Source organism: Diabrotica undecimpunctata, chromosome 9 (assembly GCF_040954645.1).
Source record: "Diabrotica undecimpunctata isolate CICGRU chromosome 9, icDiaUnde3, whole genome shotgun sequence".
In the NCBI taxonomy this organism is placed as follows: domain Eukaryota; kingdom Metazoa; phylum Arthropoda; class Insecta; order Coleoptera; family Chrysomelidae; genus Diabrotica; species Diabrotica undecimpunctata.
The window spans coordinates 128,123,183-128,142,636 of NC_092811.1; the positions used below are offsets into that span (position 1 = coordinate 128,123,183).

The 19,454-nt window shown below is 35.2% G+C and overlaps 1 protein-coding gene across 5 annotated transcripts in view; it reads right to left on the bottom strand.

Moving 5' to 3' along the window:
• The window catches only part of Dscam1 (Down syndrome cell adhesion molecule 1), a 501,009-nt gene that overhangs the window by 28,094 nt on the left and 453,461 nt on the right, over nt 1–19,454 (bottom strand). For all 5 annotated transcript variants that reach the window (XM_072545256.1, XM_072545254.1, XM_072545251.1 and 2 more), the window contains 2 exons: nt 11,572–11,793; nt 10,926–11,231 (listed from right to left, as the gene is read on the bottom strand). In XM_072545256.1, coding sequence (XP_072401357.1) covers nt 10,926–11,231; nt 11,572–11,793 — 528 coding nt within the window. The remainder of the gene's footprint in view (nt 1–10,925; nt 11,232–11,571; nt 11,794–19,454) is intronic.

Consider the following 19,454-nt stretch of genomic DNA (forward strand, 5'->3'; position numbering starts at 1 on the left):
GTAGATGTCGGTGTGTAATATTTTGAATTGTGGACTTGGAGTAACCGTTGGCGACAAGGGTTTTTTGCAGATGGCCAAGTTCTTCTCTAAGGTTGTCAGGTTCAGAAATCGAAATGGCCCGATGGATGGGGAGTTGATCACAGAATTCTTTTGGGCAGGATGGTGGTGTGATGAAGCATGTAGGTAACGATTCGTGTGAGTCTTTACTCTTCAAAGACCACGGAGTGTGCCGATACGTCCCGACACGACAGGTCACCGCGACTATAAATAGAGCGGTAGCGGAGTAATCGTCGGATTCACTCCCTGCCTCTCGACGCGTTAGTGTTCTGAGCTGTTGGACGTGAATCCCTGTCCTGGCATTTGGTTTTCACCTCTGGCTGCGTTGAGTAGTTGAGTTACTGTGACCAAATGCCCATCTTGGTAGTTAGTATTCGCCTCTGGTTGCGTTGAGTAACTGAGTTACCGTTGCTAACTACCCATCTTCCTGTCTCTTGTTTTTCTTTTTCTTTTTTGTTCTCCTGAAGAAGCTACATACAATTGTAGCGAAACGTCGAGATGAACCCACTTTTGGGTCACTCACAAATGACACGGTCCAAACCCGGAAGACGAATAAACTATAATTCTGACTCTGGCCGTGGAAGCCTACGATTTCATTTTATGCTTTAAAATGTTCGTCGTAATTTCAATCAGCGACCTTATAATTATATGGATGTTGGAGAATATTATCATTTTGAACATTTAATTAAATAATTATAGCTGATGAGTAAACAGTTTTGACGGATGAATTTAAAGTTTACTTCATTTTATTTACATTGTATTTAACAAAGTTTCCTATTAATGTTTTTGACGTGAAAGGATAAATTTTAAATTGACACTAGTAAAACATAGGCGTCTCATTTAGTGTTTAACAATTTCAATAAACTGATACTTTTTCACAAGGATAGAGATAACATCGAAAAAAATATTGAATGCCTGAATTCTCCAGCGAATACCTCTCTAATGATGTGCCATATATGGTATATTACCTATTTAAAATTAAAGGTTTGTGGTACTGGAAGGGAAGAGGTTGATAAATGATAGATATCTATGTCGTTAGAAAATGTCCCCCTTGGAATACAGTATCATGTCTACTGCAAATTTTTACAATGTTACATTATACCAATATACTATCATTTATGGGAATATATCAAAATAAATTATAATAAAAATACTTTTTTTGTGTTCAACTTCCAATACAGAAAAATTTTTCACAAAATTCCTTAAATAAAATTGTAAATAATTGACATAACCTATAAATGATCCTGATATAACCTATAAATGAACAACATTTATAGGTTATGTCATTTATTTACAATTTTAGTTCAATCATTCTTTGAAAACGATTTCCGGTTTGGAATTCGAAATGCATTAGCATTCATTGTAGTTTGTCTACTTTCGTCCAAGTTAAAAATATGATTGTATATTAACTAGAAACATATGTTTAATCATTTTGGCTACATAGTACTCAAAATAAAGGCGTGAATATGCGAAAATAAAAATAAAAAACACGTGGTTAATCACACACACAATGACATGCAGTTAAAGACATCATGACACCATGCACTGAAATACTGAAAACCAGATGAATTATTAGGCCAGTCTGTACAACATAAATGAATTAATAAGTAAGTATGATTTTAAAACACTTTAAATGTATGGTTTAGATATTTAAATCGTTACGCTGTCAGCTACAATGTAAATATTATCCTTCCGAAATTCAAAAAATGTTTTTATCAGTACATAAATAAATGTTGGGATTTTTAGAATAATTGTAGGCAAAGCCGGAGTATATTTTAATATTTTAACTTACTATACACTTATTTATTTATAGAAGCAAACGTGATTCTTCGTCCACTTACATGTTCACAGATAAGTCCATCTGATTTTTTTTATTCTTATTTATAATAAATTTTTGGTTGTTAGTGCAGGCATTCGTCATTTTTGCAAAATATGTCTTCTATTGTTTGCACTTTAGACAGTTTTACAGATTAATTGACACTTCTTAGTTTTGAAATACCAAATAACTGGAAATAAATATCTTCCATCATCTGGATGTGTTGGAGGTCACCAGAGCCATACCTACCTGATGACGTAGACACTATAGGCAGTAGTACCACCAATGCTTGTACTGTGAAATATCGCACACTGTCTAACACACTCTGTTGATACGTGATAGATGGATAGCCGAGAGGAGCCCTGCTTGAGAGGGAGCTTGGAAGTAGGGTGCAATCAGTCACGGAACTGGTAGAGGATATGCCACAGGTCACCAGATCTGTGGGTTAGAGATATGTGAAGGGAACGCTTGAGAGAAAGGAATAGGGAAAAGGCGACCCGACAGTAGGCAGGGTGCCCAGGAGCAAGCAAGAAGATGAGGTAGGATGAAAGGTGGCGAGATTAAACATAAACACGGTAGAGGAGAGAGAAAGAGAGAGAGGAAGAGAGCGAGAAAAGGATTAAGCAGTGGCAGCGCAATGCGAGACTGCGTGAGAATTCTGCGTGAACGAGAGATCGGATAAATGCCGTGCCAACGTTGTGACCCAATAGGGTGGTGCAGCCCGTAATTCATGGTTGAAGAGGATGTTTTTTTAGCAGGTAGGTCTCTGACATTGACGGCGATGGTATCCGAACAACCCCTGATAGGCACCCCAGATATCATCGTGGCCACTATAGAGGAATCTTGCATAACTGAGACTGGAAGGCGGTTCTGCCCACGTTCTGCCCACATTTTGACCTCTCCCTCCCCTCATAAAAGACAAAAAAAAGTAGTACCACCAAAACAAACAAAACAAAATATATGCACATCAGCAACAGCCATGGGTTCCACAGAGACAAAACAAGTATTTGGATGCCCCAACACTCACGACAATGATTTAAGCCGAGAAATACGAGTCCGAATACAAAAAGGTAATAAAGGTTTCTATGCACGACAAGATACACTGAAATCAAAGATGCTGTCTAGAACATCGAAAATCCGAATATATAAAACAGTGATTAGGCCTGTTACAACATACGGAAAAGAAACTTGGACCATCTCAAAACAAAACTAACTACTACCAAGGCATTTTTGAACGCAAAATATTGAGAAAAATATATGGTCCTATAGTTGACATCACTACTGGGCAATATCTAATTAGAACAAATGAAGAATTGGAAAGCAAATATGGCCCCCCGAGTATAATCAATGGGATAAAAGCATAGAGGCTCAGGTGGACAGCACATTTGCAGAGAGCACAGATATGGTAGGAGAACATAGTCAGCAAGAGACCCTTAGATAGACCCAGACTCAGATCGAGTTACAACTTTTTAAAAGTAGTCATGTTACCAGAGTATTTTGGAATGGTATGGATGGTTCTTGACTCATGACTACCTTAGAATGTTTAAAGCGACTCTAGGGAACTTTAAGGTAATCTAAAATTTTACAGGATATTTCTGGAATGAGTACAGGGCTCTGCGGAAATTTAGAATAGACTGGCATGTTTCTAGAATCACCCGAAGACATCACGCTAGTGAGTAATGTATCTTCAGTAACCTATCATGTTTTAGAAAAATTTAGATGACTTGAAAGAACTTTAGAATATCTCAAAAAATCTCAAACAATGTTATTTGTTCTCCTAATGATTCCAGAGTACTTTCAAATGTTTCAGGGCAGTACTAACATTTTTAAGAAAACTCAAGAAGAATGTAATGTTGTGGAACGAACCTGTCATTTATTTTCGCGGGCCCTACAGTACCTTAAAACATCTTGGACTGTTATAAGTTTATTTTGGAATGTTTTATAGGGTTCTGGAGTACAAAATCTCTTAAATGTATCTTGGTTAATCTGTAATATTTCGTGGATGCTCTGGAAGAATTCAGAAGTCTTTAATGTATCAGAATTTTTGGAGCACTTTTGAATGTATCCGAATAGTTCAGGGGATCATCCAGGACCACAGAGAAGTCTAGATTTTTTATATTTTGAATGTTTTAGGAAGCTCTAGAGGTCTCAAGGCAATCTCGGAATCCTTTAGACAATTCTGTAAAACTTCACGATAATCTAGAATATTTCAGAACAGTCCTGGATAGACGTAAAGGGTTCTGTACGATTTCAGAACAGGTTGACACCTTTTAGGGGTTCCTGGAGGGCTTCAATATAATCTAAAAGGTTTGGTGACTAACTAATAATATTATAGGGACTTTGGACAACTAGAGAAGCAGCCTAGAACGTGTTAAAAGTCTTAAGAGCAGATTTTTAGCAGTCTGAAATGTTTCGGAACTGTGCTTAAATTTATGATGAGATCTTGTAGGACTCCAAGTCAACCTAACAGGCTATCTTGGAATATTTTGATACTCGCTGTAGAAATCAAGACTCTTTTTCATTTGGTGGTAAAAGACTGAGTATTGTATAGCGCTACAATTTTCATTTTTGAAAGATTATGGGTCTTGGTGGTTTCCCACGTCGTCGAAGGATGGAAAACACTTAAAACGCTGAGAATATCCCGTTTCTATGCTTACAATAAATCGTTGTGTGGAGGGCTCTGCTGGTAAATCATATTCTCCACCTCTCTTGGCGCCCCCTGGTTAGTGCTAAAAGAAAAGAACACCTTGAAACGTAACTTATTGGATAAGAAAAGCCAAAGAAAGTCATTTGAGCAGTAACGGTTTAATCGTAGAATTTAGTATAGTCGTAAACAAAAAGAGTAACGAAGATGTCAATGACCGACAGTAACAGTGGTATCGTAAAGCAGCCTTAAGAGGTTCGTCTTATGTCGCCAACTGAAAAAGAGAGGTAAAAAAAAGCCAATCACTAGGGCATTATTTAAGCCAAAGCTTTTAGACATTTTGTTACGCTATGAGTCTTAACATAGAAAACGACGTCATCGACGCAACGACATAGTAGTGAATAAATTTTTATACCTAGGAGTGCTCCTTGCACTGAAACTAATACTACCCAAGTGATAAACCGCAGAATTTGCAGGGCCAACAGATGCTATTTTAAGCTCAATTTCCTCCTTAAATACAATCGATATATCGAGAACTACAAAAATAAAACTCTACAAAATAATAATACGCCCAGTCCTAACATAAATATGGTTCAGAGACCTGGACTCTAACAAACAATAATGAAAACATGTTAGGATGTTTCGAAAGAAAAGTAATAAGGCGAATCTATGGAGCAGTGAATGACAATGGAGTATGGAAAATTTTTTACCGAACATAGGATTTTTAATACATCAACTCAGAATCCTCTATTTGCAATTATATTGCCAAAACGGCTTAAAAATAGTAGATTTCTAAAAATAAAAATAAAAAAGAATTTCAAAAATAAAATAATAATAATACACTCTTTTTAATTTCAAATTATAAACAATATTTGGAATAAGAAATATATTTAAGTATAAATTTAACAATTCAAATAATACCTAATGAAGATAAACAAAATTGATGTTAATAAAACATTATTTATTATGCACAAAACCGGACTTTCAGGAAAAATCGGTAGACGAAACAACACTGTCGGCGTGCCACATATTATGCTACTATAAATCGCAGATGAGAGGCAATCCAGTGGAACAAATAAATTAGTTATAATACATTGCGACGTTATATTGAAATTTACACTGGTTAGTTGCAAATCAGGGAAACTGAGTTATTGTATTAAAAATCCTATGTTTCATAAAAATAATTCCAAATGTATGTTGTTTAAACATTTTAATGTGGCATCAATGATCATTTATTTGATTTTTTAAGTGAGATTAATTTATTATATGGTCAAGTTACAATCTTTGTTTTTTTCGATTTAAAAGATCATTATGGCTATTATAAACTTTAATATTTAAATCCAAACAAGGGGCCAAGTAGTGGTGCGAACCCAATACTGCAGTTACGAAACGATATAGGGACCAAGAATGTGTTAGCATCAGTTTTTTCGTAATATAAAATGAATTCTGTTCGAGAATTTCATCCAAATTGGTAAAACAATAAACTCAGGTTATTATTATAACTTTTTGGATAAACTGAATGTAAAAAATCGTAAGAAAATTCATAGTTTGGTGTCACACTTATACACAACTCAAAAAATGACCGTGAAAATCAGTGAATTAAAGAACGAATTGTTGCAATATCGAGCCTATTCCCTCGATTTAGCTCCTTTTAACTTGTAGCTGTTCTCACATCTCAGAAAATTCATAGGAAGAGATTTTTATCGAACAAAGAGATAAAATCCAGTTATGACAGTGCCCTTTGTCTGTTCGTGTCGATCGGAGATGAAGAAAGAATACGCAGTCGAATAGTAGCATCGTGAAAACAATAATTGGTATTTCAAAATAAATATTTTTAAACGAAATTTTATACAGCGATGACTAAAGTGTTAACTAAGCTACAAATATTAAAAGACTACGCTCAAAATCGAAGTCGATTCGAATTTATAACCTGCCCCTAATAAATTCAAATAAGACATGAATTTTTATATGCATATGATGCCTCGTGTATGAAATATTTAATTTGAATTATTGTTATAATTGAATTATATTGAATTATATTTTTATACATATTTGAGATTTTATATACCGCGTTTAGGTGGTTTGCACATGTTGCTTAGTCTTTTTATCAATTTTTGAAAGTTTTATCCACGCATCTTCAGTATTCTAACATAATTAATATCATTTAAAGTTTTCAAAAACCATAAACGTACCTATTAAGTCATTATTTTTGTTAAAGATCTGGCCCAAAGATGGGTTAATGAATGCTTAGTGACAATGAGTTGAAGAACCTAATCTAAGAGAACTAGATCACGCTCACAACTCACTTACCCTGTTCATCTTCTGAAAAATACCAACGGTTTAATTTTTGTTCACTTATTTATTTAGGCCTAATTAGTAATTTTGTTTAAGTGTAAGGTTTTATCAATACTTCCCGAATCGAACAGAAATATGTACAGTAATAAAATAAAACGTAAGCTGTGGTATAAAAGTTTTACTTAAATAAAGAAAAATCTACTAAGCTAATGCCCTAGTCGTCAAATGTGGAATATTATTTCGTTATTTACAGTTTTATGTAAACTTTTATATTTTTTACTCTATACAGTTATCTATTTTTTAAGTTAGTAATTGTTGAGTTTCATTTTTGTCATATATCAAATGGTTTTGATGTGTTTTCTTCATCGTAAGTTTGTTTGTTGACCTTTTCTATATCGACCAGAGAAGTAACAATTTTCTTAAGACACTCTTTGATACATTTATCTAACAACAACTTTTGATGATAAAAATTTGTAATGGTTGAAACAAAATATCGAAAAGGTTAATGTCATTTTTTTGTTTATAAACAATGTAAAATAGCTATTTGATTTTAAATACTACAGGTGAAGACCGGTAAATTATATGGAAAATTGACACAAGTTTACTGAAAACGCATAAAAAGAGTTTGTAAAGTTGTCGGAGGGCACGTAAAGCCGTCAGTCGACACTAGCTGCTTGAAACGGGATTAAAGATGCAATTGTCGCCGGAACCTGTCTGAAATGATCTAGATGATATCTGAATAAACAGTTTCTGAAAGCTTTTAAGAGTAAATTTGCTCAGTAAGCAAAATATTGTAATAATATTTTTGCTTGGATTTGGGATCTTCCTCTTTTCCTCCTACCTATGGGGCTCTATTCGGTTATTCTCTTTGTCCATCTGCTGTCGCTAGTTCTTCTTACATTTCCATACCACTTTAGCCTTTTTTGTTCTATATATGTTAGTATGTCTGTTTCTATTGATCTTCTTTGCTTTATTTCGTCATTACTTCTCCTATCCATTCTTGTTACTCTACAGCATCTTCGCAGGCATTCCCTCTCTGTTGCTACTATCTTACTGCTGTTTTTCTTGTTTATAATCCAATTTTCAGCCCCATATGTCATAATAATTCGCACTAATGTTTTATATATCTGTGTTTTTGTCTTCATATTTAGGTGTCTATCCCACCATACTGAGTTAAGTTATCGGATTGCTATTCTTGTTTGTCCTAATATTTGCTTAATTTCTTCCTCTAATGTTGCCTTTTTCGTGATTATAAACCCCAAGTATTTGAATTTATCCTTTCCTTTGATTGTTACGTTGTCGTCAATCTGTAGATCTTCTATGTCTTCTTCACTTGCAGATAGGTACTCTGTTTTCGCGAGGTTAATATCTAGGCCAGCCTTGGTATACTCTTCTTGTAGTTTCTTCATCATGTAACTGAGGTCTTCTTGGTCTTATGCAATCACTACTTGAGCTTAGCGTATATAGGTATTCGTTTCGTTCCGGTACTCCCATGCCTTCGCATTTTCTTTTCCATGTAGTCAAGGCTTTCTCTAAGTGTATTTTAAATAGGGTTGGAGATGTAGAACAACCCTGTAGGTGCCCTTTTGTTGTGGTGAAGTCTCCGATGATTCTTGTTCCCATTTTAATGGACACTTTATTTATTTATACAGAGCTTTTGTAACTTCTATAACATCCGTCTGTATTTCTAATTTGTACATTGCCTCCCATAGTTCTGACCTTGGTACAGAGTCATACGCCTTTCTAAGGTCCACAAATGCCAAATGTATATCTCTATTTTTTGCTTTTTTCTTTTCCAACAGTTGTTCCAGTGTGTATATGTGGTCTATGCATGATCTTCCTGCCGTGAAGCCTGCCTGATCCTCCCCGATTTTGTCTTTTATCGCTTTCTCTATCTTTTCTCGCAGTATCTTCCCAGATAATCTTCCTATTGATGATATTACGCTTATTCCTCTGTAGTTTTCGCATCGTTTTCTATGCCCTTTCTTAAATATAGATGCCATATATGCCTCCGCCCATTCCTTTGGGAGCTGTTCTCCATTTATGGCTTTCTGAAATATCCATTGTATCATCCGGTGCAATTTTTTTGAACCGTACTTTATAAGCTCAGATGAGATGCGTCCAGGTTCCGGTGCTTTCTTTTTTTTTATTCCTTTTATGGCCTTTCTCATTTCCCTACTTGTTTTTTCTATTTCATGTTGTGGGGATCTGCTTCGTCTTCTGAAATATAACATAACTCTCACTGGGAAAGTATACCTATCAAGTTCATGGCAAAATGTATATTGGACTGACATGCTCTAAAAAGACTGAAGTACTACTACTACTACTAAGGATTTCCACAGTTTTCATTGTCTTCCTTCACTCAACCGTTTTCTCCAATTTTCCCTGTCATTCCAGTCTCCATCTCGCAGGGTTCTTTTCTCCATAGCCTCGTCGATTTCATCTCTGAATGACCTTCGGGGTCTTCCTCTCTTTCTTCTTCCAATCGGGCTCCATTCTGTGATTTTATTTAGATTTTATTAGACTGAAGTATTGATACTTTAACTGCACAATCTGTAGCAGAAAACCTAAAGTAGCCAGCCATATCCTGCATGATTGTGAGGCATTAGATCTCAGACGCAAACACGTTTTGGACTCCACCAAGTGACTGCAAAAACATATGGTACCCATGCAATAGGTATTATTATACTATACTTATATTGATTAGTCCAATTACTTCTTTTTCTTAGGAGCAGAACTTTTCTAGCTTTTGGTGAACTTGCAGCAGCCTTAGCGGTCTTTGGCTTAGGTGCCTTGGGTTTTTTCGTAGGACTGCCTTTATTTGATTTCTTCGCTTTGGTTAGTGTTTTTACTCTGAAGTGAAGATTACGCAGTTTTAGGTGCTGACTTCTTTTCAACTTTCTTCGCCTTTGCCTTTGATGCGGCTTTTTTAGACTTTGTCACTTTCTTTACAGATTTTTCCTTTTCGCCGACAGCAGAACGTTTGGCAGCGGCGCGGCGGCAGTTTTTTTCGGTTTAGTTGTTCCTCCAGCTTTTTTTTTTCTGCGGAACTAGGCTTTGCAGATCCAGAAGACGACGACGACAACTTGAAAGTTCCTGATGCGCCTTTTCCTTTTGTTTGCACCAACGATCCAGTAGCAACTGTAGCTTTTAAATATTTTTTGATGAACGGTGCCACTTTTTCCGCATCTACCTTGTAATTTGCGGCAATATACTTCTTGATAGCTTGAATACTGTCCGGCTGGGACAGGATTCCAGAATTGTAGAATGGATATCATGAATAAGATTAAGATCCTAACCCATGATTTTCCCATGTATCTTTTCATTTACAGATTTTTCGTAATCAGTGAATCTCTTCCACTTCGGTCTTTATGGTTGCAGTCATTTTAAAAATTTCTAATTTGTACGTACCTTCTATCACCCATACTGGTTTTTCCACAAACTTCATTGATTTCGCAATGAAATTGTCCACTGTATTACATATTTAAGACAAACACAATTATTAATAACAGTACCTACTCCGCAGACACATATATTTTTACAGTTACATGAGCTTTCATCTTCACTATATATTGAGTCAAACGCTGTTTCTAAATCCATGAGAGTTAAAAATTGTTTTTATCCTTTATTTTCTTCTTTATCAATTTTTCAATAGTTCAAACTACCTTTCTAGCTTAAAGGCAACTTTTTTCCCCTTAAATTTGGTCCCAGGTATTTCTTTCATATTTTCTCTGTAATTCTTGTATATAATTTCAAATTAACTATAGCTCAATTTCCCTACACAACTCTCCTAGCTAATTTATCATTTGATTGATATGTGCAATGTACTAATATTATATACATAAAACCGTAAATATCGAAATTTCACATAAAAAGAAAAAGTGAATTCTTTTCTTTTTATGATTCGTCGCCAATTATATAACCATGTATTTATTTACTAATGCACAATCTATTTAAATGCACTTGGTGGTACTTAAAAGTGTCCTACAACTTAAAAAAAATGAAATAAAACCTTACGAATCAAGCATTTGAACTAGAAAATAATATAATTGTGTGATAGGTACTTATTCTTGTTTTATAATCGAGTATTTTTTGTAAGATATTCGTACTTACCGCCGTACGTTCGACTGTTAATCAACTGATCTCTGTCACATTCCGCTTCGGAGATTTCGTTGCTATCTTTGGAATCGTTGAAAGAGGGATCGTGGTTTCTTGGTGGTGGCGGTGGTGGTTCGGGACTGCCGTTATTCGGAGGGATTCTGAGAGAACCTAAAGACCGGCGTCCGATGGAACCTCGACTGCCGTATTGGTCGTAGGGAGCGCCGTATCCGCCATACTGGGAACCGTATTGCTCGTCTTCGGGGGCGCAGTTGGCTGGGTCGTCGTATTCGGGTCCGGGGGAGTATATGCTTCCGTTACCTACACAAATTATAACATGGTTAGCTTACAAATACTAGAAAATGAGCAATAATTTGATTTCCTTGTTTTATTACTGGTTTTTGTTAATAAGAAATCTCATTTGTCTAGCTTGAAGTCTAGAGTTATCTCTTCAGGTTGCTACCGGGCGCTATGCAACTGAAGATGAGGGTAAAAGACCAATTTCCGTTATCTATAAAATAACTGGAACATATCATCTTAGAGATGGAAAACTGCTACAGAAAAACAGACAAGTTGAAACTCCCCTAGCTGACTTTGTGACCCCACAAATTTTATATAGTGTTTCATTTTCATGATCCAAATGTGTAGAATATTGACCTACCTTGAGATCCCACTCTGTCGTATCTATTCCTGTTCTGCCTAGGCATGGATTGTGAACCGTTTCTTGAATGTAGTCCGTGTGGAGTGGTCAAGCCAGAGGGTCCTATGGTTCCGGAATGGGGATGGGGGAATGTTTGGAAATTGAGAGCTTTTGTGGGATCCATTTCTTCGCGGAAACCTAACAAATGGAAGGTGGCGTAGGGGCAAATTTCGTCATCCATACCTTCAAAAAAATTGTAGGAGGTGGATTAGTATATTAGTTGTGTAATTGGTACCCCCTAAGTTGGTTGATTTTAACAATACGCGATATGAAGTTTACTTACAAGATGGCAAAAACTGTTTTGTTGGAAAAAATGATTTAATACAATTTTATGGAGTTTCTTTGACATGAAATTATGGAGTAACTATTGGAGAAGAACTATTTTAACAATTTTGATGTTTCGTACCACATCATGCTTAATCCCAAAATCAACCGAATACATAAAAGTTCTCTTGGATTTAACTTTAGTGACATGGTTATAAATGTAGCACTTAGGGTCATACTACGATACAAAGTGTGGCTTTTCATGACCTAGTATGGAAGAAATTGTAAGGGGAAAGGAAATAACATAGCCGTTGTTGAGTAACAAAAAGCTTGGTTTTGTCTTCTAACGAAACACTAGCCCAAACTATTAACGAGCCATCTTAAAAAAAGCTGATGCTGTACAATATTTCTCCTTTTTATGTAGACATGACTCTGTCTGTTTTTCAATGTGCCTCCAGTAAGTTGTCATTCCATCGTTTTCGTGGTCTTCCTACTGATCGTCTTCCTATTGGGGAACCGTCTCTTGCCGTCTTTACCACTTTATTTGTTGTCATTCGACTTATATGATCGTTCCATTCTAATCTTCTATTTCTTACCCAGTTCTTGATGTTCTCCACCTTGCATCTACGTCGTATATCTGTACTTCTAGCTCTGTCCCATAGTGTCTTATCATCAATTTTTCTAAGTATTTTCATCTCTGCTGTTTCGAACATACTTTTGGTCCTCTCTGTATCATGTCGTGTTTCTGCCGCGTATGTCATTATTGGTCTGATGACTATTCTTTAAAATACTGAAGCAAATTTTTCACTTTGACTTCTCTAAACTTTGTTCCAGATGAATATTGCCTAAATCTGGAGTTATAGAAGAATGGAACTCGACTTTTATCATTTTTATTTAAACTGTGATAAATCTGAGCAAGGTATAACCACTTGTGCCTGTGTTACCGATGTAGAGTGGATAAAGGAACAAGTGATCTCCAAGCTTCCTAGATTTTCTGCCAGCAACTGCTTTTTGGAGACATTCGATTAGACTGTAAGAGCAAAAATCAGTCGTTTCTTGCAGATATATTATGATTACCTTCACGGTAATTTTGAAGTGCTCTTCGAATGGTACATTACGGTGTCTTCACTGCATACAATACACTATGTCGATTTTATATCAACACATTGATCAATTGTATACCAAGGCTTTGATCTTCCAATTTCTTTCGATTGAAAATTTTGACCTCTCATCCACAAAAATCTTTGGTACAAGAGTTTTTAAAGATACAATTGCATTTGGATCGCAATCTTTGAAAGGAGACGACGGAGAATCAGAATAAAATACTAAAAAAGTTGAAACATCTAATTATTCCAGTTCTTGTATCAATCCTTGACGTTCAAAAATTAATATAATTGTAACAAAGGACAAACTCTTTGTAGGGAATTGAGAAAAATAGCCACTTTCTTTGAAATATGTGTATAACGGATCTCGAAATACTAATTTGACGCAAAACAATTTTAGCACCCTGTAGAATTGACTTCCGGCCAAATTTTATATTAAAATCAACCCTCGAGAGCCACATGCGGTAATACTGCTCAGCAAAGAAGCCTTTACAACTAAACTTACTTGGGTTAGTAGAGGAAAGCAAACACATAGAACATTTATAATGCAGTTAGTAGAATTCTATTGGGGTATATGTACATAAACATTGTAAAGAAATTATAATTTTGTTAGTGATGTTTATTCAGTTATATTCAATATGGTCTTTTGTATGTATCACCGTAAAATAGAATAATAAGTTTCTCTTGTTTTCTAGCTCCCCGGTCCCCAGACAAATCTCCAATTAGAATAAAAAGTTCAGATCAACCTAGACAGGGATGAAACGATAAAATTCCAGCAGAATAAGAGCCAACGATGAACAATAACAGTCAATATGACTAAATAAAAAGAAAAGAGAAAGAATAATCCAAATGGAAAAATAGAATTTTTGCCTTATAGGATACAAAAGGAAAAAACGAGATATGCTAGAAGACGAATTTTTTAATAAACAGATAAAACAAAAGGTTATTATGAACTTGTGCATACCTTCAAATAAAATAAGTAAAATCATATTTCTTTAAGTAGCTCTCCTTGTGTCAAAAGTGTAAGATTGCTGACTGGCTAGGTTAGAGCATCATCTTTCTTGTTCATCCTCTGGATAAACTGTACTAGTTCCTTCTATTCTCTTCTATTTCATGGTTGTTGTTTGATTTCACCCCATCTTAGTCAAATTTTTTTGTGTTCTCTCGTTGTAATTCTTTTCCAGCTGTTATCTGATGTTTCTCTCTTTCTTTTCCCCTCTGGTTGGTATCCAAATGCTGTTCCGCTATGTTGTTTTGATCGTTCATCAAAGTATGGCCAATCCATTTTAATTTTTTCCTTGATTGAGTAGATATGTTAGTTTTTTTTGTCTTTCCCATAGTTTTGTTTTAGTTATTCCGTCGGGTCAGTATATTTTCAGAATTTTTCTCAAAGATTTGTTTACAAAAGTTCGAAATTTTTTAGTTGTGGTTTTGTCGTGTTTCCATGTTTCTGCTCTGTAAAATAGTATACTTTTATGCAGCTACTAAACATTTTAATTGTTGTTGTTTGCCAAATTTTGTTTAAAGTGTTGAATGCATGTTGAGCCTTTATTATTCTCGTCTGTAGATATATCCTTTTTATACAGACCCTTTTCTTTATCATTATTTATTATTTGGGTGGTTAAGTAAGATCATATAAAAGATAAATAAAAACCATACAGAATTTTAGTAATCTCAAATATTATCAAAGACATTAACAAGGACACGGATGGCATAGGTACCCCCAGAATTCCTGATCCATCATGGAAATCTGCAAAAATCTAGTTGTCTAATTTTCTATGCAACTCTCACAAGCTACTCAAAACACTGATCTATAACAGAATTGTTTTAACGATATTTCAAGAAATAGCAATTGAACATGTAGAATTCAGGCCACAAAGAAGAATCAGTGACTAGATACTCCTTACAACTACTCATATAGAATGTTACCCAAGAAAGCTGAAGACCTATGTGGCATTCACTGGCTTATCGACTGGAGATGACACGGTCTAAAAATAAGCTTCTCTTCTACAAAACTCTTCGATCAAAAACTCTAAAGATGTTCTAATGGACAATCTTGAACTAGATGAAGAAGCTAATCAAGAAGAAGGATGATGTGAACAAGCATGCCAGGACGATCGAGGTGGTCAACTGGTACCAAGCTGTAAAAAATAGGTCGGAAATAAGGAAATAGGTTTCAAAAGATGGGGCTGCAGAACCAATGACGTTAATGAATTAAATAGGGGGCAAAGAAAAATAAAAAGATCAACCGACAATATAGTTAATAATAGATAGATAGATAGATAACCGACAAAACTGAAGGACTGAGAGTAAAACTGAAATAGAAAACCTCAATGTATACAAAGTAACCACAGGCATGACAATTAAAAATATTTACCATGATTTCATCAAGATGAAATTAAAAATTATGAATTTAAGAGAGCACGTGTCAAGGAGCAACATCTAACAAGAAACACGCATGGGACTGTGTTTACGACTCCACGTAGTGTGTGAATGTAAAAGAGAGATAGAATGAAAAAGAACGAGTGGGAGATGGGGGGACTTATTCTACAACTATACACAGCCGTGTTAGAACGTAATATATAATATATATATATATATATATATATATATATATATATATATATATATATATAATGTATATACCCATAGGAATACAATCTTTGGTTCGCGCGAACTGTCGTTTCAGTCTTTCTTCTTTTTTTTATCATACCTTTGCGAGATCCACTGCTCCGTCGGTAGCCAGCGATAAGAAAGTTATGTTTACAAAATCAAAAGGAGACTTTTCGAAAGGTGACATTACTATGGACTAAAAACTCTCACAACTAAGACGAAGGTGTCAAATTTGTTTTCATTTTAAAGACGAGCAAGTACTCGTAGCAGAAAAGCCTTTACTTCACTGATGGCATACCAGTTGATTCGAAAAATTTACGCTATCGGCCTCAGAATAACGGAATACTCAGATCAATGATATACTTTATTAACGAAAGGGTTAGTGAAAAGATTTACGACGGTGATGTGCAGCTATCAATAGAAAACTGTTAAATTATGTTATTCATCTAAAGTTTACTTATGTGGAACTATCAAGGAAAGAATACTAACCAAGTAGTGACATTTTTACGGGCTAACCAGGCAATCAGTTTGACTTAAACTCATTGCCTGGTTTTAAAGAGAGCTGGTTCCTCTCTTCTGACGTTTATTTTCCGAATTATTGAATCGTAGATGACACATATTGAAATAAACTGAATTTAACGCAAATTATTGCCACAAAAAATGCTGAATTTAAATAAGAAAAAATAGAAACCAATGAATTTAGGCAATGAATAATGAATAATGGATTTAAATGAACAAATAAAACAATATTAAATAAATACGAGCTAAAATATTATAATAGCCATAACAAAAATATTTTTTTAAAAACTATCCCATGGTTTTATTCAATTACAAGTTTTAGGGTTCTCATACTCTTTTCTTGTGGTGTTTATATTATCTACTGTATTTATTCCTACACCCCAGTTTTAACACTTTCTATCATGTTAGCATTAAGATAATTATTTGCCAAACTGAAAAAGCCATCTCTCCAACCCTCGCCATAATTCTTTTAAATTTAAAACCTCCTTCCCCAAAGTGATTCTCAGTAATTCCGAAACAAGCTAGAAAAAAAACCTCAATTAAATCCCTTCTTGGTGATAAAGGAAACACCATAATCACCCTTAACAATTACTCTTATACATATTTATAAACTTACAAATCTCAACTTACAATACTTACATAAAAATCTAAGTTACCACAATTTATCTAGAAACCAAAGGCATCATCAATAAAATTTCTCTTTCTGCTGTAATGGAGAAAACTCTAATTGTTCGTGAAAAACACCTCTAAAATCCATAACTCAGATATTCTACTAGGTCACATTGTCGTAACGTATGGTCCTAAAGTTTTGGGAAAAATTTCACCTGGTCTGATTGAGAAGCAAAATGCATTTAACAAAGAAGGCCATGAAATTGAAATGTCATTAGTTAGTGACATTTAATAAACAAAGCAGAATATTTTGGTTTGTGCTCTGCAAAATGTCTTATAAAATTGATATTCGTCGAGGTGTTTATAATAGGGTTGGGCAAATGTCGAAACGAGATATTGTTAATATTTATCGAGATCAAAACATAAGCAAATCGACAATTTATCGCACAATCAGAGAATGTGAAGAAGGGATACCATGTGTTAACTTGCGTAAAAGTGGCCGACCGCGGATATTGAACCATAGAAGAGAGGCAAGACTGATTGAAGCAGTTAAGAACAAAATCGGGGTCTCACAGCGAAAACTGGCCAGAAGATTTCATGTTGGAAAGACTACAGTATACAGGATCCTATCGAGTAACAATATTATCTACCGGAAAAGAAGGAAAGCTCCAAAATACACAGAGGATCAATTAGAGAGAATTCCGAGATGTTGCCGCGCGTTAAGGCGAGTGCATTTCGTCAACAAGTCGAAACTTTACTTTACCTTTGTACCGAAAGCAGACAATCCCCCCAACCTACCTCAGGCTCGTCCAATTGAAGAGTTCTGGGCAATATTAAGTCGGAAAGTCTATAATAACGGATGGGAAGCACAAAATCAGGAACAGTTAAGACGCCGCATATATACAAAAATTAGAGAAATTGACGCCGAGGTCGTCCAAAGGATGATGCAACGTGTCAGGGGAATTATTAGGCAAATCGAAAATAATGGTCCCTTGTCTGTCATTTGAATTTTGATTTATAATAAGGATAGTTAAGTTAAATTGTTGAATAATTTAATAAAACTATAAGATTATTGTGGTCAGAGTTATATGCTTTTGAAATTTTTTCCAAAACTTTAGGACCATACGTTATAACTGTCAAAGGCAGCCAACGGTAAAATACTTCTACAAAACCCTACAGCTCTCGCCGAAAATGTCGTCTTCTCAATTTCTCTTGTTATTTGCCTAAAAGTATTTCATTTTATTGAACTTCCCATTAATATCCTATCGGATCCCCATACATTGTCGTAAGATTCTAAATTTTTCACAAACATGTGACCTAAATATTCCGAAAACCAAACACATTATCCAACAAAACCACTTATCTCTCGTTAAACATTGCATGTTTCTTATCTTTTAAAATCAATTCTACAATAAAAGTTGCTGCAATGGACTATCACGTGGTCTCATGATGAGGATGCTTTGGTTTCTTCTCAAACCTATCTGAATGGTATACAACCTAATACTCCCCAGTTCACGATCGAGACGGAGACTGATTTATTTTTATCTTTCTTAGACCTACGATAAAGAAAAATTAACCCCAAATCCATTCATCCACCATTTAGTGCTCGTCAATACCCTTGTTTCCAAATCAACTCGTCTTTGCGACAATATCTGCGCAGAACTTGCTTCTCTAAAGGAAGCACTTGGTTAAAATGGTTACAAGAAAACCATATTAACAAGATGACTGACAAATATTCTAAAGACACTGACTATATCAGAATTTTTCTTCCATATATTAAATGTGTCACAAAATATATGTGTATGAAAATTCCGGTACAGAGTGTCTTCGATCTTAAAAACCAATAAAATAATTTAAAACTGTGAACATCGAATGTCAGGCTGTAATTGACATAAGACAGACTAGAATTCCTGAACTATAACCCCATCCGTTCTTATAAACCAAGGATTATCTAAGAAATCATTGAAATAAAAAAACGCCCTGACTGTTGTCGTACGGTCGGACCATCCTCCGAGGTATTCGGAGATTCTCGATGACTTTCGACCGCCGCTATGGAGAAGGAGCAAAGGTTTTTCGCCTCCATCCTCTTACTCGTGGAGTTTATGTATACTTGACTCCCTACTTTGAAGAGATGTCAAAATCCGGTTGGTAATCATCACAGCTATTTTCACTTTTGAGATTGCAGCTCTGAACAAGTCGACGGAACTGCAATTATACCACTTTCTCAGATTGTTGAGCCAGGAGATGCGTCTTCTCCCAATACTTCGTTTTCCCTGTATTTTTCCCTGCATTATGGTTTGTAGCAACACATATTTATCCCCTCTCATAACATACAATATCTCTCTCCTGGCCGAGATATTGTAACTTTTTTATCTTAATCGTATTCATGATTTCCATTTCCTTTGTCATCTTTCTGAGGACCTCAACATTTTTTGTTATTCGGTCTACCCAACTTATTTTTAATATTCTTCGGTAGGTCCACATCTCGAATGCTTCAAGTCGATCGCTCACCTCTTTCTTTAAGGTCCAGGCCTCCACCCCATACAGCAGCGCCGAAACACATATGAACGTAATATTGTTATTTTGAGTTGCAAACTAAGGTCTCTACTGCATAATACTTTTCTCATCTTATTAAATGTTGCTCTAGCTTCTCCAATTCTCATTTGTATTTCTTCTGTATACTCGTTATTTTCATTAATAATTGTACCTAGACATCTGTAAAAAATGAAGAAGGAA